The 22981-nt window shown below is 36.9% G+C and overlaps 3 protein-coding genes across 6 annotated transcripts; 2 read left to right on the top strand and 1 right to left on the bottom strand.

The window, feature by feature from the left end:
• The first annotated feature begins 302 nt into the window (after positions 1 to 302).
• LOC135675529 (protein G1-like7) lies at positions 303 to 2634 on the top strand. Its single transcript, XM_065185767.1, has one exon. The coding sequence runs from the start codon at positions 784 to 786 to the stop codon at positions 1384 to 1386; it is 603 nt and encodes a 200-aa protein (XP_065041839.1). The 5' UTR covers positions 303 to 783; the 3' UTR covers positions 1387 to 2634.
• Positions 2635 to 6345: 3711 nt separating this feature from the next.
• On the bottom strand, positions 6346 to 9576 carry LOC103971080 (ferritin-3, chloroplastic). Its single transcript, XM_009385027.3, has 8 exons — positions 9213 to 9576; positions 8226 to 8309; positions 8076 to 8136; positions 7850 to 7937; positions 7313 to 7374; positions 7155 to 7220; positions 6693 to 6756; positions 6346 to 6600 (listed from the first exon to the last, which is right to left on the bottom strand). The coding sequence occupies exons 1-8, from the start codon at positions 9506 to 9508 to the stop codon at positions 6551 to 6553; spliced, it is 771 nt and encodes a 256-aa protein (XP_009383302.2). The 5' UTR covers positions 9509 to 9576; the 3' UTR covers positions 6346 to 6550.
• Positions 9577 to 13161: 3585 nt separating this feature from the next.
• On the top strand, positions 13162 to 22669 carry LOC103971079 (transcription initiation factor TFIID subunit 15b). Of its 4 annotated transcripts, none has more exons than XR_670670.3 (8): positions 13162 to 13405; positions 13531 to 13666; positions 13769 to 14519; positions 17598 to 17748; positions 17833 to 17914; positions 21872 to 22071; positions 22184 to 22233; positions 22340 to 22669. XR_670670.3 is itself a non-coding variant. In XM_009385026.3 (6 exons), the coding sequence occupies exons 1-6, from the start codon at positions 13273 to 13275 to the stop codon at positions 21987 to 21989; spliced, it is 1371 nt and encodes a 456-aa protein (XP_009383301.2). In that variant the 5' UTR covers positions 13162 to 13272; the 3' UTR covers positions 21990 to 22270. The 4 variants fall into 4 exon arrangements, 1 of the variants encoding a protein (XP_009383301.2); XR_001976360.2 differs by having other exon boundaries at positions 22337 to 22669; XR_670669.3 differs by lacking the exon at positions 22340 to 22669 and having other exon boundaries at positions 22184 to 22270.
• The last annotated feature ends 312 nt before the right edge of the window (positions 22670 to 22981 follow it).

Here is a 22981-nt window from a genome sequence, read left to right as displayed (position 1 = left end):
GAAATCGTAGTTTCTTTAATGGAGATGATCGATCGATCATGTTAGCCGTGACGACACCTTCCTACATCAATTACAAGTATTAATTCATTGCATAATGTCATTTGCATGAGTTCGGTCTTACCATCTCGTTAGCTCGAAATTGAGTTATAATAGGAGATTCCTCGCATATGTTGCTACCTCTTCTTACGAAGATGGGAAATGAACACGATGATGATCTTCTTCTATTACATGGACGGAAGCTCCTAAAGGCTCAACACGATGATAATGTTTTTTTTTTTCTTTTTAGAGAAACTAATTACATTTATAAGATCAAGAAAATTGTGTATTAGTTTTTGTTGTAAAGTAGTGCAATTGGGATAATGAAAATATATGTGCAAAATTTAGTTGAATTATTAGGTAATATCGGAAAAGAAAATATAGCAAATATATTTAATCGTAATTTATTGAAGTTTCAATGAAATGGGCGAGACATTTAAGACCCAAACTATGTGACGTATCACCCGACTTCCATTAAGCAACCATCCTTCTTTCTTTTGCCTCCAAGATTTGCCCAGCCAGGTGTTCGACGAAACACCAAACTCTCTTCTTCTTCTTCTTCTCTTCTCACAGTAAGCGAGCGCTCCTGTTTCACTTCTCCTCTCTCTCTCTCTCTCTCTCTCTCTCTCTCTCTCTCTCTTTCTCTCTCACTCTCTTCCCTGCCTTTTTGAGAAGGAGGGAGGGAGGCGAAGAGACGTGAAAGGAGTAGGGCGGTGCAAGGGAAGCAAAAGCAGAGGAAGCCGGTGCATGGACGCGGTGGACGCAGGCCCATCGAGGGCCGGAGGAAGCGACACGGGTCCACCGTCGGGGGCGGCGGCGCCGAGTAGGTACGAGTTGCAGAAGCGGCGCGACTGGAACACCTTCCTGCAGTACCTGCGGAACCACAAGCCGCCGCTGGTGCTGGCGCGCTGCAGCGGGGCGCATGTCATCGAGTTCCTACGTTACCTCGACCAGTTCGGGAAGACGAAGGTGCACCTCTCCGGGTGTGCCTTCTATGGCCACCCGAGCCCGCCGGCGCCCTGCACCTGCCCGCTGCGCCAGGCCTGGGGCTCCCTCGACGCCCTCATTGGCCGCCTCCGCGCCGCCTACGAGGAGTCTGGCGGATCTCCTGAAACCAACCCCTTCGCCGCCCGCGCCGTCCGCATCTTCCTCCGCGACGTCCGCGACAGCCAGGCCAAGGCCCGCGGCATCCCCTACGAGAAGAAGAAGCGGAGGCGTGCGCCCACTGCTTCCGACCAAGTCCATGGCGGAGGTGAGTCTTCCTCTTCCGCCGCTCTCAGTGGCGACAGTTCTGGTTCGGGTGCCGGTGAGGGATCTGCAGTTCCGCTGTGGGGCTCGTCTATTTCCTGATCTCTCTCCCCTCCGCCCCTCTCTCTCTCTCTCCTTGCTTTCTCTTTGTTAGTACTCACTGAGAGATGGCTATTCCTTTTGTTCCGCTCAAAACATGTTTGGATTCAATATGGTGATCGGCGACTTCAACTCATGATTCTGGTCATAATGTGCACGAAAAGATCGAGATCGTTGCCATGCTCATTCTATTCAGTCTGTTTGGCAGATCTGAGAGGTGTAATTCCTTGACAATCTGCTTATGTTCCTCTACCTGGTTTCCAATATCTCTGTAATGTCTCGTTCTCTCCCATCCTCACCTACTTTCATCATGCTGTGCTCATGAGATCCTTCTCATCTCGTCTTCTTTTCAGTCATACACCAGTCATCTTACTGGATCTGTTGTGCAGCAACAGCATATCTATCTGTCTCCTATACGGCTTTAAGCGTTCGTGAAACTCAGATTTCCGCTGCAACGAGGTCGAACTGAGAGAGAACTCCATGGTCCCCTTCTGGTGTCAATCTAGTCCTAACCAACACGTGCGTCTTCGATCTGACTCACCCTCCCTCTCACTCTCTTTAGCTCTTCTCCTTCCTCCTCTTCCTCTTCCTCTCTCTCTCTCTCTCTCTCTCTCTCTCTCTCTCTCTCTCTCTCTCTCTTCTGCACCTCAACTTCTCTCTCCCTTCTCAGGCTAAGGAACCTTTTTCTTACAGCAGCATCTGTGATCATTACCACCTGAGTCATGCCTACTTACTTGAGCAAGTTACTGCTGCATTTTTACTGATATCTATGATCATTGCCGCCTTATTTACACCTTCAACTATTCAGCCTCATAACTTTGACTACTGCTCATCATCTACTCCTCTCTCTCTCTCTCTCTCTCTCCTTAGTGGAACAGAGCTTTAACAGTAGCATGTGCTGCAATGGGGCTTGATGGCTTCTAAACCTGAATGAAGTTTTCTTTTATTTTTCTTTTTTCCTTTCATTTGGTTTTCTTATCCTTCAATGATGGAGGGGAGTAAGATATGTCTGCTGTTCCAGTTGAAATATTCCTAAGCATTCGTGAGCTAATCATGATAGCAGGCACCTTTTTCACACTGTAACTTAATCAAGTAAGCTAAGGAAGAACAAAGCGGAAATGGTTCTAAAACCACTTCTGATTAGCTATGAACTGTTAAATGATGCATGAAATGATTGATTGATGTGCTTCACAATGACAGTTATCTAAAACTGTGAATTAAGCCTGCTGTAATGAAGCCTTCTTATAATTAGGGTTTTTTTAGGGTTTACTTCTTGTACCTTGTTATGTGGATTGTGCTTAAGAACGAATGGTTTAGGAAGCTGATGCATAGCACAGCAGATCTCTTGTTGGAATAGAAGCAACAGTTGAAGATACCATCAGGAAATGAGTTATGAGTCAGCTCAAATAGTTTGCCATCTGTGGAAGAACAGATGTAGGCCCAGCTTGTATGTCTGCTTGCATGCAATGGCATGATAATATTTCTCAAAGATTAATACATCTCAAAGATGTCTGCTGTTGTCTGGTCATGGATTTTGATGCCTACATTTTAGGTGAACATATTCGCTGGCAGATAAACAACAGGTGTGGCTTCTTTGAAACATCTTCTCAAGGTTTAGAATGTTGATATGACCTTACACTCTATCATAATGTCAATGTCTCGGACTATATATGGAATTTATTGTCATCATAGATATCGATATTACAATTAATAGAATTGATTGGATTCAGTTTTGGAAGCTACATGAGTGAAAAATCATGTGATATAGGGTCATTTTCTTTGTCATTATTAACTTTTCTTACTAAGAAACCTATCTATCAGAAGATGGCAGCTACTCATGTATCTTTCAGCACATATGATCATTAAGCGTTTGTGCTATATAGAGAAACTAAATACTAATTATGGTTTTAGAGTGTATAGTTACCGAGAAAACGGCTTTTACTAGTGCATTAGGAATATTTAAGTTCAGAGATCATATTTGTTTAATGCTTTTGATTACAATTAGAATTCGCTAATAAGATTTCAGCAAGCCTAAAAAAAAAGCAAGTGTGGAAAACCAAATTATAAGTATTAATTATGTGAAATTGATCCATAGTTAATGGTCTTCACTTATACACATGCTCAAAACATGGAGAAAAATGTACTTAAGCTGTTGAAGAAGGCTAACTTTTACAAGGATAATTTGATGTTACTCTAATAATACAAATTGAAGTTTTTCTCAGTGACAGCATAGATATCACAAGGTAGAAAAATTTGAACTAAATTGAAGAAAAGAACCACTAAGATGTAATGTATTCATCAGCTTAATGCTAATTATCCATAGTGCATGGCTACAGATGAAGTTGCTGACATCTCTCACTCACATGGTTTGACAAAACTAGATTTTATGTTGATGGAAAGATGCTGCAAGAACTTGAGATGATGAGATCATGAATTAATCTACAAGAAAGTTATTCGAAGTTAAAAGCTCTTTCTCATCAATTAAGAAACAATCGAGAAGATCGTTACAAAGTTTCGGTATTGTTCTTTTATATGAAATATTGTTTCATATCATGCATACTTTCTTCCTTAATGGATGCATGTTTGGTAGGTTGTTGTAGGTTATTATATATGTAACATGATGCATCTTACACTGCTAAATTACATAACCTATTTAACCTTAAGCAATGTTCTAGAACATATTTTTCTTACAAAAATCAACTTCAATAATGATAATCTTGGCAATGTTTCTTTTTGATAGTTGATTCCAAATCTATTTTCCAAGCTTAGTTGTCTACTATCTTATCACTTTTATTGTATCAAATCAAGGATTAACCTGATCCATTTGTCGGTCATGATGAAATCGAAGATGACTCGAGAACTTAATTAGTGCTCTTCATGATCAAGTTAACACCAACATGAATCAAGACATTGATTGATACCGACAAATCCATGTAGATATAACTGCATAAAGGTTTTGAAGATAAAGATGATAGATAGAGGCAATATGAGAAGTATTGCATCTTCCAAACAAGGTCAATATTACTTTTGTGTTAATGGTGATTCAATAAAGAGGATCTATTGAAGGTTAAAGTTGTTGCTTGGTTCAATAGATTGTTACTAAATAGAAGAGAAAGAAAGGGCAATTTTAGGAATTAAATACATATAGAGTTGTCTCCAAATGAAATATTTATTATAGAGAAACAAAAAAATACTATTGTAGAGTTTTATTCCTTTATCTTTAGCATGATAAATACCTATTCGAAATATACGTTAATTCGGTGACAAAATCAACTTAAAAAAAAATACCAACTGGAAAAAAATTTATTGGAGACATACTACTTTTTTCTTTATTAGTTATGTGTTGGGAAAAATAAGTTATATATTAGAAAACTAATAAAAATATTCTAAGAGAAAATTTAACATATTATTTAATTCAAAATATCTATTCATGTTATGTTATGAATTCAAGAATAAATTATATTTAATGGGATGATTTAGAAGTAGTATATCTTCATACTTTAGATCGATAAGAATTTGTTACGACACTCGCAAACAAATGAAATTCTATTCACTTAAAAATGATTATTTAAGTCAGTCAAACTCATGACCTAAAAAGAAAGATTTGATTGGATGAAATTAAATTCCAAAAACTCAAGCTATTAAGAAAAAGCCCAAAATATTCCTTAACATATGTGATATAATTATTTGAATCCGTAGCATTGCTTGTTCATCTGCAAAGTCCGGTCTTTCGAAAGCACTTGAATCATTACTGTGTGCTGCAGTGGAAATACTTTGGAAAGGAGCTTTACAGTTATCCTGTGTTCTTGCAGGGGGGGTAGTACGTACTGTGAACGTTGGAGCAGGCTGCATCAATGGGCAGCTCGTACAGCCACCGCCAGGGGAGGAGGTGGAGGCGGAGAGGCCGCGGACGTGAAGCTAGGCGGCGATTCCGGAGATTGAGGTCACGCGGACTTGTTGGGGCCCCGATCCCACGCCCTTTGACTCGGTGTCGACTCGGTCTCCGACAGGGAAATCTGAACCCCGGATTTGACACCTTCAGCGGTGGGGCCGCCGCCTGTAGTCAGTTTTTTTTTTACTATTAACGATCTCCTTACTATTCATTTATAATCTCTTAAAAATTAATAAAATAATATATTATTATTTATGATCTCACTAATTTTTTTTTCTTTTTCGCAACTCTTGCTAACGTAGCCTATGCATCTTGTCATTATTATCGATGCTCCCTCAACTTATGTGTTCTATCATCTCCAAACCTATAATTTTTACCGTTGATCATCACCCCCTAGTCTATGCCCTTATGTCGCTCGATGTTATTTAATTCCGCTCGCGACCACCTGGACATTGTTCTTCGAAGAAGAAAAAAAAGAGGATGAGGAGGAAAAAGAAATAAATATTTATGTCCATTTATAAAAATATAATCATGAAACATTAAAAAAAATTAAAATATGATTGTAAATAGTTAAGAGGAGTTAATAATAATAATAATCTCAAAGACATCAATTGACTTAGTTCAGAGTTATAAATAATAATCTAACATAAAGTTTAAGCTAGTCTTCTCGTGGATCAAACTTTAAATACATCATTTGACTTTTCCAATATATATAGATTACACGCATGAATATGAATATATTCTAAGTGCTACCTATGTCTCTTATGGTTGGTATGGTTGGTGTTGGGTTGCTAAGTAATTGTTTCTATCAAGAATCACTTGGCTTTATTGACCAAGTAAATTAAGCATATTGGTTAATTGACCCATATGCATATGTGTTTGTGAATGTGGTTAGCAAAATAACTTTTTATGCATCCAGAAAACATGGCAGCAATAAGCCCTCATAACAATTACAGATCATGGGATGCAATTTGCTTCATGCAATTTAATGTGTCTCACCAGGCTGTTCTAAGTTATGATAACCTGTCAGGTTTAACAAGTGGAGTTGGAATCATCAATGTTGATGTAACTCGAAGCAAAATTTTGATCAGCTTCTTATTCAACCAATCCAGATACTGTATATTAAGACATTTATTGAAGCAAAGTACATTGATGCAGTCTTTTGTTTCTCCCGAGTCTTTATTCACATTACAACAGAGAAGGTCATGGAGAAACAACCCTGCTGTTCATGGACAGGACACAACTACGAAATAACTACAATGTTCTTTGCAAAGCTCATGCAGCAGCTCCTTCATGGAGAAGCATCTGATCGAAATGCCAAACTCCTGAAAGATAATTCAAAGAAACATAAGTGATTCGGATATACAGATATCGACACAAAGGAATGCGATGCAGGTGTCATTAGATAAAGCCTTACCATGTCCTTTTCCCACTCTTCGCAACTGAGAAATGTATTCGGATATCTTTTTAATTGCCTCAACCTGAAAATTGAAATGAACCAATGCAATTATAATGAAGACCTTATTTCGATGTATTAAATGATATAAAACTTACTTATATGAAGCAGAAAATAAATAAGTAAATGAACATTGTGCACTGTAAGATCCATAGCTCGCATTGGTGAAGACTACCAGATATACTACTACTCTAGCTTATAACGAAACCAGTGTTACATAAACTGCATCAATACTATGTCATCCATATATAATCTTGTCATAGAAAACTATCGTAGATCAGCTATCTATGGACAGACGAGATCACTCAATAAGCCAAAAACTATGCATATTCAAATCTTCTAATGAAATATAGGTTGAGCACTAAATTCTGATGACTACAGAATAATTCAAAGCAAGAACCAGAATTATGGAATAGGCTTCACCTGCTCTCCAAGAAACTCGCTCTCGATGAAGTCTGCCATCTGGGCATCATTGTGTTTTTGAGCTACCTGTTCATCCACAATTCAAAAGCTGATGAGGGCCAGAACCTAAAATGAAGTGTTGGACAATTAATCAATGCGTTCAACACAGAATCACTTACACAGTGTAGATTTAGTAGCTTCTCATTTGTCAGCTTCTCAAGAGACAAAGCCAATTCCATTGCTGAAACAGATACCACAAACCTGTCAGACTCATGGAACATGATTGGAAGTATAAAATAATGAAACAACTAACATAAGTGACTGGAGCTATTAGCTCCTTCAATCCAAAGAACAAGAATCAACCTCAAATCCCTTACAATTCCAATAAATGTGTGATACATGTCAAATATAGAAATTTGCGGAAATTATCACGGTTATTTTCAGAAATAAAATGTGTATCGGTGCATGCATGTGCTTCCACTTCTCTATGGCAGTTTTGATGTTATCTTGTGCTTCCACTTCTCTATGGCAGTTTGAAATATGCAGTACACGAAAAAATTTCAAATTAATGCAATTGTTGATATCAATAAGCATGTCAAAGTTTATATGGATTAATTAACAAAAAAAAGGCTTTAGATCGGTCCACATTACTTGGTATTTGTAGACACATCTTGAACAAGCTAATATTAACAACATACCCACATATTAGTCCTTACCATACAACGCGTCACCTTTCTCAGGATGATCAAACTCGGTCAAGGGCATAACTATCGGCAGAAGCTTCACTCTTCCTCCCCTTTTGTTCTGAATACCGCAAAAGAAAAGGAAAAATCCAGCCTCAAATATCATAAAACAAAAAGGAACACTTGGGCCAACTCTATATCTGAATACCACAATAGAAAAGGAAGAAAAAAGAATTGAGAGGAGAAGTTTGGTTCACACCTGGTACTTCATCAGCTTCTCAGCATGGTCCCTTTCCTCCTGGCTCGATTCCTTGAAGAATCTGAATATATGGCAACAGAACAGATTTGCTCTTATCAACAATAAAAAGAGATGAATACAAGCACAGACTCAGATTTCCCAAAGACTTACTTGGCGAGGCCTTTTAGCGCAACGTTGTCCCGATCAAAGTAAGCAAACAAGGCATGGTATACATATGACACATTGTATTCCACACTGAAATAAAAGCACCGCGGATCAACAAGAAAAATCTTAGAATTGTTGCAGCTAGTACAAAGATCACAAATTTTCTGAAGAACAAATATATAAGTAAAAAACCAAGTCAAGACATTTTGCTTAGAAATAACTGCACAAAAATAATAATAATAATAATAATAAAAGATTGTCAATAAAATAAGAAAAACATTAGATATTTTTGCTACAGGATTCCAGAATTCAAATACCTAAATCAATACGTTTAAGAAGGTTCCATCTGTTTTCTCACAAGAGCTAAGAAAATACAACATGTTTTTTGAAAAAACCTCATCTTAGCACAGTCGTAAGAAATTTGTTCATCAAAACCTCATAGTCATAGTAACTAGGAACTGCTATGCAAAGATTATGAATTTAATAATAGATTTGAGTCTTTTCCTATAAGCTTTTGGGATTACCAGTCACCCAGCTCAAAATATTTATACAGTATCCTTCTCTCAAATTAGCTTGCATGCATACACTTGGGTTCATTTACACGTGTCAAGGTTTAACTGGCTTACACCTAAGGGGAAACGCTAAGAGTTCGATATAAATTAATCTCTTTCCTAACAATACAAAAGATTTTATAGATTCAAATTAAGAAAACATCCAACAAAGAACAAAATCATATCTTTTTGTTACTAGATTTCAGAATATAAAAACAGAGCCAACCAATCTCTCTCCTTTAAGAAAATAAGACAAAACAAATCAGAAGAGAATAATGGTATCTTAAAAAAAAAATCATTTTGTTTTCTCTCAGAAGGAAGAATATATTCAACAAAATCAAATATTTTGGTACAAGATCTCAGAATACCACAAGAAAACTAATTTTTCTTGACAAGGAAAAGAAAAAGAACGAAGAATCCATGGATTGGAGAAACAAGATACTTGATCTGGAGGTTGATGGTGGCCTCGCAGTCGTCGGCATACTTCTGGCGGGCGAGGGACTGGTCGGGGGAGACGGGCACGAGCGACACCTGGTTGCTCTTGAGCTCCTCAAAGGGCTCGAAGATGACGCCGGTGATGGCATGGTTCCCACCGGCAGCGGCGAAGACGGGCCCGCCCCGAGCCCTCCCATTCGGAAGCTTCAAGTAGGAGCGGAGAGAGGGGTTTCCAGGCGACGGCGAGGGATCGGAGGAAGAGGGGGAGAGAAGGGCGAGCCGGGGAGGGGCCTTGAGAAGCATGGTTGGTCGTGAGAAGGCGGAGAAGCAGTGAAGGATGTGGCTGAGAGGAGGACGAGGAGGACGATGGAGGGCTGATGTTGTTATAGGGGAGGGAGGGAGGAAATAGACGGCTGTGATCGAGGAAGGTGGCGCGTGGAGGCCTCATGGCCGACTTGGTGCGTACGGGATTTGGTGGATTGGATCGAAGAATCTTTACAAAATATCCCTTTCTATTTTATTTATTTATTTATTTATTGGCTCTTTTTCTCTCCTGTTTCCGAGAAGGTGACTTAAATCAACTAATTATTGTTATTTTTCTAATTATTAGACTCCAATTAACTGGCTAAATTAATTATTAAGAGAGAAAAGAAAGTTGGGTTATTATTAATTAAAGCAAGTTTATTTATCCTTTCATATGATTTAATTTTAATATATACTGATGCAATAAATATTGGATATTGATTGCATTACTCTGAAGAAAAAGGAAGAGTTATTTATTCTTAAATCAATACAAATTTGAACGACATTTTTAGTGTTTGAATCGGTCAAAGAAAAAGGGCTTAAAAGACAAGGAAAAGAAATCCACAGAGTCATCGTTAGTCCGTCGGGCACGTCTCTCGTCATTGCTTTCCGCCTTCATGGTAGCGGTCTGTTTCAAGGCATGTGGCCTCCACAAGTTAAGCGGCCACAGCGATCTAACGGATGGAACGAGAACGAAAGGTGTATGATGATATGCCTCAACGACTTTTGCGGAAACTCATGTTGCTCGTCAAGCACTCTGCCGAAGCGGAGTACTTTTCTAAGGTATGTTTCGTTTTCTTGCCTTGGCAGTCGACGGGAAAGCGTTGATCAGAGCAATATGAGATTTTAGAAAATAGAAAGGCCGACCATTAAGCAGGTCTAAATGGCTTGCTCATCATGCGACACAGCAGATAAGGATGACAGATAAGGTTGAGTTCCTTCATGTCTAAGTACTCACAAGTCTAATGGGGCTGTTCTTCATATCTATCATTTTCAAATTTTGCATATAGCATATAATATATATATATATATATATATATATATATATATATATGTATATGTAAAATTCATGTATTTCACTCCCATTAACTTATGAATATATGGAATATGTCCTCACCACCTATATTAGGTGAATCCTAAATAGTTTATAGGATGGAGTTTGAGTAGTATATGAATGAACTCCTCCATCATTTGAGTATTCCTATTTTTAAGGACAAGAACTATCATTTGAGTATTTCAAAAATATTCTTTGATTCTTACTATTGCTAGAAATTTCAAGAAAATAGATAGCTATTTTTAAGAATAATTTAAACTTTTGATTAGCTGGAATGCATGTAGGTCAAACTGAGAACCACTAGTCAAAATAGAAAATGAGTTGCTAGTGTTGTCAGTCATCATCAACCTGCTCAAGAGTTGGGAATATATAGGCAAGAATTATAATAGGCCAAAGCCATCCCATCATTAGGTTAGTTTTCCAAGATCAATTTTGATCAATTACCATGGATTCTTCTCCTAGGAGGAATGGTTAAACCTGTGGATAAACAAAAAAGAATGGTTAACCCTCTTTATTGGAACTTTAATTGTAGGTTTGGAGATAAGAATAGTTGTCTAAGATATCTTTCTTCAATTACATCATCATTGATTTAGTCATCGTACAGAGTGACTTGGACAAGAAAGATGGGACAACTTGAAAGGATCATGCCATATACTTGTGCTAAACTTAGGACCTTGTTATTGATTAATAAGAACATAAACTTCAATATGCGTTTTTAATTGATGGATATTGTTAATCTTATTTTTTAGTGGACTTTGAGATCTGAATCTTGCATAATATTTGTGTTATTTTCAGACAATAAAATCTCTAGCCCATATGAAATGCATAAAATCTTCAATTTCTCACATTTATATTGTTAATTATGCTACTACACTCTTAATTGCAATGATAAATACTCTTGTCTTATTCTTTAGAAGAACAAATCAGTTATTATATTACAAGTACATATTGTTTTGTTATCTATAATAATATAGTCTTCAAGTCCAAAATTCCAATCAATTAGCGCTAAGCTTAGGATATTGTTATTGATTAATAATAACATAAAAATTAAAAGGATTTTAATTAATCAATTAATTAGTACTATGAATCTTTTTTTTAATGAACTTTGGTGTCTGAATCTTGCACAGAATTTGTGTAATTTTTAGCTACTAAAATTTCTGCCCCAATCTTCAACTTCTCACATATTTATTGTTAATCCTCATACTACACTCTTAATTTTAATGATAAACACTCATATATGTACTTTAGAAGAATAAAACATCATTACCTAATTATTATAAGTTATTAACCTGTATGTTCATCTTGGTTCTATTAGGTTGGTTGTTTTGTTATTAATAATATTATAGTCTTAAACACCAAAATTTTAATCAATTTTATTGTTATTATTATTATTATTATAAAGGGTAAGTATTTAAGATGTGAGTGGAGCTCAGCATTTTGCAATAATGATCTATCCAAGTTTTTATCAGTTAAATTAGTCAAAATTTGTATTTAAATCAATTATTAATTAGATCGATTAGCATCAGACTATTCGACATGAATAAAAAAAAGATATAACTCAAAAATCATATTGGCTAAAACATTAAAATGTTTAGTTGTTAAGCCAATTTCCAAGGAAAAATAGTTAGTTTCAACTATCTTCTTAAATGATAAAAATAAAAATAAAAGTTGTACAATTTTTTTCAGCTGAACAGTGTAGTTTTTATCTTAAATAAAAGGGGAATTCACATATTTATTCTTTCAATTTTTGAAAATAACATATTAATTTTTTTATTATCCCTCTTATTAACATTCATAAAAAAATTAAACTCCCATCAAACAAAGTTGATGATAGTAACATTAGTTAATTTTAGTTAAAAGAGTATTTAAATACCTAACTTAATCTAATATTCTCATAAATATATTAAAAAATTAAATATATTTATGCCATTTCAAGTTTCAATTTATTGTTCTTATCAAGTCTTCAAATAAGTTCCAACTTATATTATCTTTAGGGAGGATGAATACAAGAGTTTCATTCTTGTCACTTACTCATTTTGGCTAACTCATAATAACTTTTTTTTATTTTTGTCCCTCTAAATCTAAATTTGGAAACATTCAAAATAATCCAAAGAAGCGACAATAAATATTTTAGATATTTCTAAAAATTTATTAGCAAACATGAATAGTAATAATTAGTGTGAGTGAGTTGTCTCCATTATACATCCGATTAGCAGTATATTTGTTGTATAAGTCATAATCACTGCTAATAATGGATGCTAATAAGATTGTGCAGATGATTTAAATATTTGATGATATATATATATATATATATATTGTAAAAAAAATTTGATGAGATATATAAGATACATAATATTCTGACATATATATATATATATATATATATATATATATATATAGGCTATTTTCCAAAGATATTTTATAAAACCTATTTAAGTACTCTTACCAAGTGTCGAGTACTTGCGTTCATGTTCTTCGAAGTCACGTGGGACCGGACCCGTGGCGTCCAAGATTTCGCCTAATCACAAGGCAGGTAAGACAATGGGGAAAGCGAATCCGAAGAAAAGAAACTATCGGCCTACTTAAACCCTATATCGATCGAGGAGACTGCGTGCCCTAACAAGTCGCCTCCCGTCTCTCTTTCTCGCTCTCTGCGTTCGATTTCCCCTTCTTCTCTTCCTCGGGGGAGCGACAGCAAAAGACCTAATCGATGTCAGGTTCGTACGGCTCCGGCGGACTCGATGAGACCGCGCCGCCTCCGCGAGGCGGTGGGTATGGCCGAGGCCGCGGCGGTGGCGGAGGCGGAGGCGGTGGCGGTTATGGTGGAAATCCCGGGAATCGAGGTTCTTGATCCTTCTTTTCTAAAGTGCCCTTGAAAGTTGTCATTGGTTTTTTGTCTCCTTGATGTTGGTTTTGGCTTTCTGTAGATCTAGGGTTTGGTTTCTGACCTGTCTGCCGTTTTATGTAGGAGGCGGCGGTGGATATGGGGGCGGCGGGTATCAAGGTGGCGATCGTGGTAACCGTGGAGGTGGTGGGGGGAACAGAGGTGGTGGCCGCGGTGGCGGAGTTGGCCGGGAGGGTGATTGGCGCTGCCCCAACCCCAGGTCCTCTTATTTCCCCTTTGGGGTTTCACTTGTCTTTCTGATATATGATTCTAGTACATTTAATTTTCTTTTCCTGTTGATAAAGTTGAGTTTTTTGTGCAGTTGCGGAAACCTGAACTTTGCGAGAAGAGTGGAGTGCAACAAGTGTGGTGCTCCTTGCCCTGGTGGTGGTGCTGGTCGTGGTGGAGGCTCTGGTGACAGTAACAGAGGCGATGGAGGTGGTGGTTATAATAGAGGTGGTGGTGATTATAATGGTGGAGGTGGTGGTGGTCGTGGTGGTTATAATAGTGGTGGTCGGGGACAGGCTGGGAACCGCGGTGGTAGGAGCACTGATTATGGGGGAAGAGGTGGATCTTACAATAACGAGAGGGAGGATGGTGGTTATGGTCAAGTTGCACCACCACCTCCAGCTGCATATGGTGGTCCTGTTGGAAATTACCCTCCTGCTCCTAATACCTTTGGTGCAAATAATACTTATGGTGGTGATTCTGTTCCACCTCCTAGTGGCTACGGGGGCCCCAATTCTTACCCTCCTTCATATGGCGCTCCTCCAAATGCATATGGCACTGAAGGTCCTGCAGTTCGTGGTGGTCCACCATCTAGCTATGGTGCTCCGCCATCTGGATATAGTGGCGGGTATGGTGATCGTTCGAATCCTGGCCGTGATGGTGGTGCTCCACCGCGCCATGGTGGTGGTTCATATGGTGCTGCTCCTGGTGATCCTACTGCCACTATTAAACAGTGTGATGAAAATTGTGGAGAATCGTGTGATAACTCGAGGATTTACATCTCAAACTTGCCTCCTGATGTGACTACAGAAGAGCTGCGTGACCTTTTTGGAGGGATCGGACAGGTTTGTGTTTTTCCCTCTCTTATAGTAGTTAATCTTAGCATGTGACAGGACAATGTTCCTTTTATTGGAGATAAATTATTGTTGTAGTCATATTTGTAGGTTTTAAGGATCATAGATATATCATGGAAAGAGGTAAAATGACAAAGGATTAATTATTGAAGCATCATTGAAGCATTAATTATTTAACTAAAAGTATTTCAGTGGTATTTAGGGATTAATAGCATGCATACTTTGTATTGGTAACAGACATCATATATGCAGATATATCTGATTTTTTAATTAAGTTCTAAACAACCTTTGATGACCTGGGGTTGATCATTCTATCTAGCTGAGACAAAAAGATACATCTTTTTGCTGTTTCCATGGAATGTTTTCTTTTTTATTCATATAACTACTTTTTTGATCATTGAGAACTCATCTCTTTATTCATCCTATAACTGACTGAATGAGTTGCACATTGAGCAAATTCATGTTCGAGAAGAAATATTTTTTTAGTTATTTGGTGAAATTCAAGGTCAAGACATTATCAATTGTTTTCATTGTGGTTACATTCTGTGATTCATATATATATATATATGTTGGCCTTGTGTTCCTATAGTTTGTGGTCCTATTACACCATTTTCTGATGCATAAATAGTATAGTAATTTGGTAAGCATGTGAAAATAGGGGAAGAGAAAGGTAGTCAACTAGCTTAAAATATTTGTTTTTTAAAATTGTAGTTATACACAAACTCCAATTGTTTTTCTATAGAATATGGAAAGATTAAATCCACTTTATCACATTCTAAAGACTAAGTAACCTTAAATTACTTTTGACTTTTGATTGAATTATATGAGTATTATTGGCATCTGCAAGCTCATCCATTGTGATTTGAAGTTATGTTTGTTGCTATGTTGCATGCATGTGTCTTGGTTCATGTATCATAGTCCACAAGATCATATCGGGATGAGGATTAGTTATGAGTTATACGATTGAGTCGGTAGAATCAGGTTAATTGGATCAGTAAGACTGACCACAAAGATAACATAATAATAGTAATATATAATTTTTAGCAACAGACCACTGGAAATGTATAAAATAAAAAGAAGTATGCAAATATATTATATGTTAAAAGATTCTTTAACTTTATATTTTTATAGATATTTAAGTTTTCAAAAGAAATATATAAACCAATGAGGAACACTGTATGATAAAATAACTATTTTATGGTAATATAATATAAAAATATAAATTGTATAATACAAATGTATTATTGGAATGAGTAAATAAATTATTTATGTATATTTTGTATAAATTAGCAAAATATTATCCACTTGCAGTTTTGAAGATAATGATTAACCCTACTGTGATCCCAATTCTTTTCTTGTTATCATGCAAGTCAGTGTAGTTAAAAGCACTAGGCGTCATGGTCCCAAAATGCTTGAGGTGCTAGGCGCTCGCCCAAGCAAAGTGGGATGCTCTCAAATATTATTATTTAAAAATCATATATCATGATTAATAAAAATAAACTAAAACAAAAATAACACATCAAACTTGCATTTATTTAAAGTGCCAAACTACATTGTCCATATCCAATAACAAAATGACAAAATAAAACAAGATTAACATCAAAGATCATTAAAATCCAGTTCATCATCTTCAATCTTGTCACTATCGAAAGCTACGATGACATTCCAGAACACTAAAAAGCAGCACTAATCACCACAGCAATAGCAATAACAACCGACATGTTACTACTGATTCACTGCAGCAGGCAGTTACTGTTCTCACAAACATAGACAAACAACAAAGACTAACAGCAAAGCAGGCAGCTATTTAAGTTCAAATTGACAAACAGCAATGAAGTGGCAGCAGTGAACGGGGAAGAGGGAGGGGAAGAGGGAAGAGGCCGTAGGAGGGCTGTGGTGAATGGGGAAGAAGGCAGCGATAAACGGGGAAGAGGGAAGAGGCTGTAGGAGAGCTGCTTTGAAAGGGGAAGAAGGCAGCGATGAACAGCGAAGAGGGAAGAGGCTGCGGTGAACATAGGAGGGCTGCGGTGAACGGGTAAGAAGGCAGTGGTGAATGGGGAAGAAGGGGAAGAGAGAAGAGGGAAGAGGCTGCGGAGTGTTGTGGTGAACGGGGCAGCGGTAGGAGGGAGGATGAGAAAGAGACAGATATACCGGGAGGGAGGCAAAGAAGCTGCTGTCATCAGAGGATGACGTCGCCGTTGGAGGAACACGTTGCCGTTGCCGTTGGAGGAAGATGTTGCCGCTGTTGCTGTTGTCGTTGTTCGCTGATGGGAGGAACTCCACTGTTGTTCAGAAATGAAGTGAGAAAGGGTTTCTGTGTCAAGGCTCGTACGTGCATAGGTTTCAATCGAACTCTGCTAGTATCGACTCACGGTCTAATTGGTTCAATCGAACCAGATACAATTGTCTGGTTCATGTCAGGCTTGAACTGGCCTGAGTTGAATCAGGTGTCTGCTCGGCTCAATAGGCGGGCGCTCGGGCCTTGCCTCACCTGGGTGCCCAATGATTTCACTGATGCAAGTGATGTATGTGGTAATGCTAAGACAAATAGAAAAGGCTATGTTTGAAGAGGCACAGATTGGATTTGAGAGTAACTTTAAAACTTCTTACTCTCTTTCTCTATCTAAGCATCCCTATTTCTTTAAGAGGTTAAGGAACTTTTTGTACTCCTTTTCTTTCCCTATAATTGTTCTTACTGTTATTACATGATGGTGGACTAGGTATGTCCTTTTTATATTTCTAAAGTTTGAGTAGAGGCCGCATTAGTTTTGTTTTATTTAAATATGCATGCCTAATCCTTTCACCTTCTTGATCAAAAGCTCATCTTTCAATAACTGGTATTGTTCATAGAAACACTTATTTTCTCCTTGTTACTGTATTCTTTTGTCATGAGATTTTTGGCATGGGGCATATGATCACATAATACATGCAGATGTTGGAATGGTAAATTAGTATAGTATGAAACGGGGTCTAGATTTTTGTCTGCCCCTTCTTCCCTCCTCTATCTGCTCTCTCTGCCTTTCTTTATTGTTTGAGGAAGCCTGAATACTTCTCTGTTTTTATTTCTAGGTTGGCAGGATCAAACAAAAGCGGGGTTACAAGGACCAATGGCCGTGGAATATTAAGATATATACCGATGAATCTGGAAACAACAAAGGGGATGCTGTTTTGTCATATGAAGATCCAGCTGCTGCACATTCTGCTGGGGGCTTCTACAACAGTAAGTCGTAGTATGCCTTCTAATTTTCTTGTTTGTATTCCCCACAAACTTCAATTTTACATATTTATAAAACTTCTGTTCTAGACTATGACATGAGAGGATACAAGATTAACGTTGCAATGGCAGAGAAGACTGCACCTAAAGCTCCACCTGCATATGGTCACGGGTATTAAACCACGTCTTTGTTGTTAGACATCTGGTGTATGCTGGTTATTTTGCCTTCATATATTAGTCTTTGTGCTTCTTAGCATATTGCCTTGTCATGTTTACTCCCGGAAAGCAATTGAAGCATGTGTATATCTGTCTATTCTAGTGAAAAAAAGAAAAGAAAATAAAACAAACAAATATTAGGGGTGGCGAATTGCATGATGCAAAATTTTCCATTATAGTTGTTATGTCCATGCTTGTTATCTTCCAACTAGCCATGTTTATCTAATTTTTTTGTACTGGCTGAAATTATAAAATTGCTGTTAATTTTTAGTTTTTTCGTTGCTACCTTTGCTTGTTGATTTCTTCCACACTTTTGATGGCATCCCTTGAGGTTTAACTTTTTTCCTTTATGGCAAGAATTGCATTATCTATGGGAGGGACAAAATTTAGCACAATAAAGATGTTGATTGTATTTAGATAGTGTTCTTGCTTTATTTATTTTACAGTGTAGATTTGGTATGCATAATTTTAGATGTGTTCCTTGATGTTTGACCCTCTTGTCATATAAGCTGGAATCTCAGCAGTTTCATTTATAAATTAACTTTTATGACATTGTCTATAACTCTATATAGTGCAATCTCTGTTGTCTTTGTCTTGTAAATGTCTTGTTTAACATCAGTGCCTGATAAAGTCGTATCCTTGATGTAGGTCCATATAGATTGGTTTTTTGATCTTTGAATGGTGTCAGTTGACTTAAGAAGTCAGTGTGTTGCTTGGACTTATTTATAGGCATTCATCTCTTTTAACATATGTTCCTCTCATGATAGACAATGCAGCACATGATTTTGATAAATGTGAAGCCGCATACTGTTTTATAGCATTGCTTTGTGTGAGTCTGTTATCTTTTATAATGAACTGATAATTGGTAGTTAACTTTTTTTTTTTTGCATTGTAATTTTAAAATGATTAACAAGTTCTCTTAACGGGTGCCTTCTTGATGTTGACCTCATAACCCTTTTATGGAACAATTTAATCAAGTCTGAAAAAGAAATTAGATATGCTGGATTTTGCTAGTCATTTTTTATTTTTTAGATTTTTTGTGCTAAGAGTGCAAGCTTTAAGTTATTTTTGAGAACATAATTGTCTTAATTAATTAAACTTGTAAATTGTAAGCCCTATGGGTATGTCGAGATCCATTTGTGTTATTTTCTAGGGAGCAATTGTAGTCTTTTTTCTACTCTGTTGTTCTTTTGTCTCTTTACTCCTTGTTCCATCTAGATATGTATTCTTATATTATGTCAGTTTGTGTTAAAGTGAAACCCGATTGCTACAGGAAGCCTTTTTAGTTTGATAGTAGATTGTTATAGATGGAAGTAGTATTCTTTGGACCATGAAAAAGCGCTGCTGTGAAAGTAAGACCTATATGTTTTGGAGATCAGCAGGTTAGGAAAAGTTGCAGAGCTGATTTCATGCCTGGCTTGACTTGCAACTTGGGGATTCTAAATGTAAGGTCGAAGATATCATATTGGAGGCCTCTGATTTTGAGAATCCCTCTCATAAGTACTTCCTAAGGGGTTGCCCATCTTGGTACCAATTTACAACTTAAGTAGGGAAGTGACACTAAGTTGCCGTAGCCAGAGATTCCACCTCTTTCTGAACTTTTTGGTTGAAATCTGCTATTGGTAAGGACCAAACATATTGGCTGGTGTTGGCCAAAAATTGGGTTGGGTTGCCTGATTTTGAATAAATCAGTCAACTCCGGCCTATCCCAATCAATTTCTGGATGCTTTTGGCTGCTTTCCAATGGAGATGGAATTTCTCAGGAAATATTGGATAAGCATCTGCCAAGATACGATTCACAAATCTGGCTTATTGACTAATCCTGAAATCCACGAGTTTGATGGCATGTGAGAACTATCTGGGAGGTAAGAGATTGATAAATAGAGGGGCAAGACTATAAAGATGATTGGGGTATATGAGAGATGATGAGGTAGATAGGAGAGGAAGAGGAATTGTATGGGGTGATTGAGGAGAGGAATAGGAATTAGTGAACTTGAGGATGGACAAACATGAGAAAAAGGGTACCATCACTGGTTGATTAGGAGACAAGAATTTTGATCCACAAGTTCATACCCATGGACATGTGTATGTGTGCATATGTATGTATTAAAATTATGGACATGACATACATGTCAACAAATTTCTTATAATTTTATGTTTTAAAATACTGTTCTGAAGAGTGAATTTTTAGTTCAGAAATTTTTTTATTTTTTGAGGAAATGTTTGAAATTGGTCATAGTGAATGTAGGAATCCAACTTTTATTACACTAAGAATTAAGTTGTACTATACAAAGCACGAGTTTATTGAACATTATAAATTATATAAATAGTATTTTATAAGGGTTCAAGATCTACAACCATCAATTTTGTCATTTGCTTCATGATAGCCTTGCTAAGTGCTAACATTGTAATGTCATGTGAATTTTGCTAGCTTATTCTATAGCTCATATACTTCAACTCTCTTTTCAACAAAGCATCTCAAAATAAATGCTCTAAGCTTTGACTGAGATTGAGATAGCTGATGCATCAAATCCTTGGATATTTTAGGATGAATAGAATTTAGAGTAGGCCTTGTAAGTGATCAATTGTTTCTCTGTTTGTTATGATGTACTTTTTGTAAATATTGTATGTAGATGTATGGGGCTTGGTTGCTTGACCCCAACCAGAGACCAATATGGATTGGACTAGTATGAACTTTTAAACCCAGGTAGTGTAAATAGCCAACTTAACTCTGCCCCAGATCGGTATGGGTTCAAATTCGGCCACACCTGATTTGCAATCATAAATACTGTTGGGGTTGTTGATCACTTTTTGATCAGGTGTATGCCAGCCTCTCCAAATTGAGTTGGTTTAAGTTATCTCACTGGTACTAGTTGTGGTTGTAGCACCAGCCCTTATAGAAAATTTGATCAAGGTTATTGTTTCACTTCTAGAATAAAAGATCTCCGGAGATTTCATAGATCAAGCATATCTGTGATTGGAGATGCTAACTCTTGTCAGAAATTTGAGCACTGGAGATGTGATATAGCTTAAACATCTCTAGTAACCACAATATTTAGTTTGGGTGCTAATTTTATTACAAGGTGTGGGTTTTATCTTGCCAAAAGCTGCTACTTGTAGTATGTAAAGCTGCTTGCTGATACAAGCTTATCCTGTATATTCATGACAGATGTATTGTCCAAATAAAAATCTGTGGTAAATATTCATTTCATATTCTCTTAAACTTCTTATCTTCCATAAAATAAAAATGACAGTGAAACCTTGAAGTTCATGTTTTTGTTATCTTTAGTGTTCAAACATCGAGTCTAATCTGTTTGTGGATACAGATATGAGGCTCATTGGTAAATGATGTATTAAATTATGCAGTATTTTTAAATCAAATATAGATTTCCATTGTTTTGCATATGGGATATCGCCATGCTTTGTTATAACTGCAGAGAAAGAAAATATTTTGGTGGAATTGACACTTCTTGTGCATCACAAAGTTCCACTTCATTTGCTGGCAAAACACCAAACAATAGGCAAATATTGCAAAATAAAAATGGTTGATCAAAAAGCAAAAGTACTTTGTATATTTGTTTGCAAACAAAATTAGAGTTATATTGAAATTTTATTTTGTATGAGAAGCAGCTAATGCTATATATTGGAAGGTTCTGTCAGCATAGGTTTTATTATTTTGAAATAATCTGAGGTGAACTCTGAGTACGTCCTTAACCTTGCCTAACTTATGTTCATGTTTTATGATACTGTATATTGTGCATCTTCTTGACCTTGTTAGCTCTTCTATTGCAAATTCTTTGAAATTTATATATTAATGTTGTTGGACTTCTTGTTAAAATTTTTATGTAATATCTCTATCAACACATCTGAATTATTTGTGGAGTAACTGTGTTCTTTTATACTTATACACCAGCGGTGGCGGGAGAGGGGGTTATGGCGGTGGAGATAGGCGCAGAGGCAATTATCATGATGGTGGGGGGTCTGGACCTGATAGGCATAATTATGGTGGCCAGCGATCACGACCATACTGAAGGCTTGTGTGTGTTGAGGATGTCATCTGAGAGCTATTTCTTGTCATAGTGACATGAGTTGTACTCGAAAATGGAGCCTAAGGTAGGTCATCCCAATCCTCATAACAGGGAACTTTCATCTATTTCAAGAATTGGGTGGGTTTTTAAAGTTGTTTACCCTAAAGTTTATTTCTACCGTGTGAATGTTTTTATAGAGGCATGTGGAACTAATCTCCAAACTGCTGCTAGATTTGAAAATTTTCAGGTGAGTGCTGCTTCATTAAAGTGCTACGTTTTATTTATGGCTTTTATAATGTACTGATGATGCCTTTCTGTGTCGATGTATGGGCACACTATCACCTTGTCAGCAGTGTGCCCAATCTTTTATTTGGATACCAAAGATAGGTCACAGGTTTTGACCACTCAAGGATTTTACATCACTACACAACATTTAGATCAAACCTCCCCGATCTGGCAATGCTTTTGTTGCATCAGATGACTCTTTTGTTTTGAAACTTTCAATTTTAGCCTGTCGCATCATAAACAATCATTTTACGACAAAAATGCATTGTTTGTTTTCAAAAAGTTTTCTTAGGTGAGGGTGACTCCCCCATATTGTTTTTTTATCTATTAGTCTTCTGGGCAAGTCTTCCTTATTATGTAAAGAACTCTAGTGCAAAAATCTAATTATTATGACTCCAGTTTCGTCTGCTTATTAAGCCTTAATCTTATAAGAAGATGAGTTTAATATTTAGAACAATTAAGTACCCCCAGTAAAAGTTTAAAAAGTTGTGGTCAACATAATTTTGTACCTGTGATTGGTGAATTTTAATATTATGCAAGTCCAATTGTGTGTGTGTGTGTGTGTTTTTTCTGTGTTAAAAGAACTTTGTGCAACTACAATGATATTTTTATTTTTGTTTCTCAAATGCCATCTTTACCAGTAAAAGTTTAGAACAATTATGCCGCTAAAGCAGAAGGAAACTTTGGTTTTCTGCTGATGTTTGCCAGTC

Source organism: Musa acuminata, chromosome BXJ1-6 (genome assembly GCF_036884655.1).
Source record: "Musa acuminata AAA Group cultivar baxijiao chromosome BXJ1-6, Cavendish_Baxijiao_AAA, whole genome shotgun sequence".
Taxonomy (NCBI): Eukaryota; Viridiplantae; Streptophyta; class Magnoliopsida; order Zingiberales; family Musaceae; genus Musa; species Musa acuminata.
The sequence above is the reverse complement of the archived record's forward strand: the minus strand, read 5'-3'. Positions and strand labels throughout refer to the sequence as shown.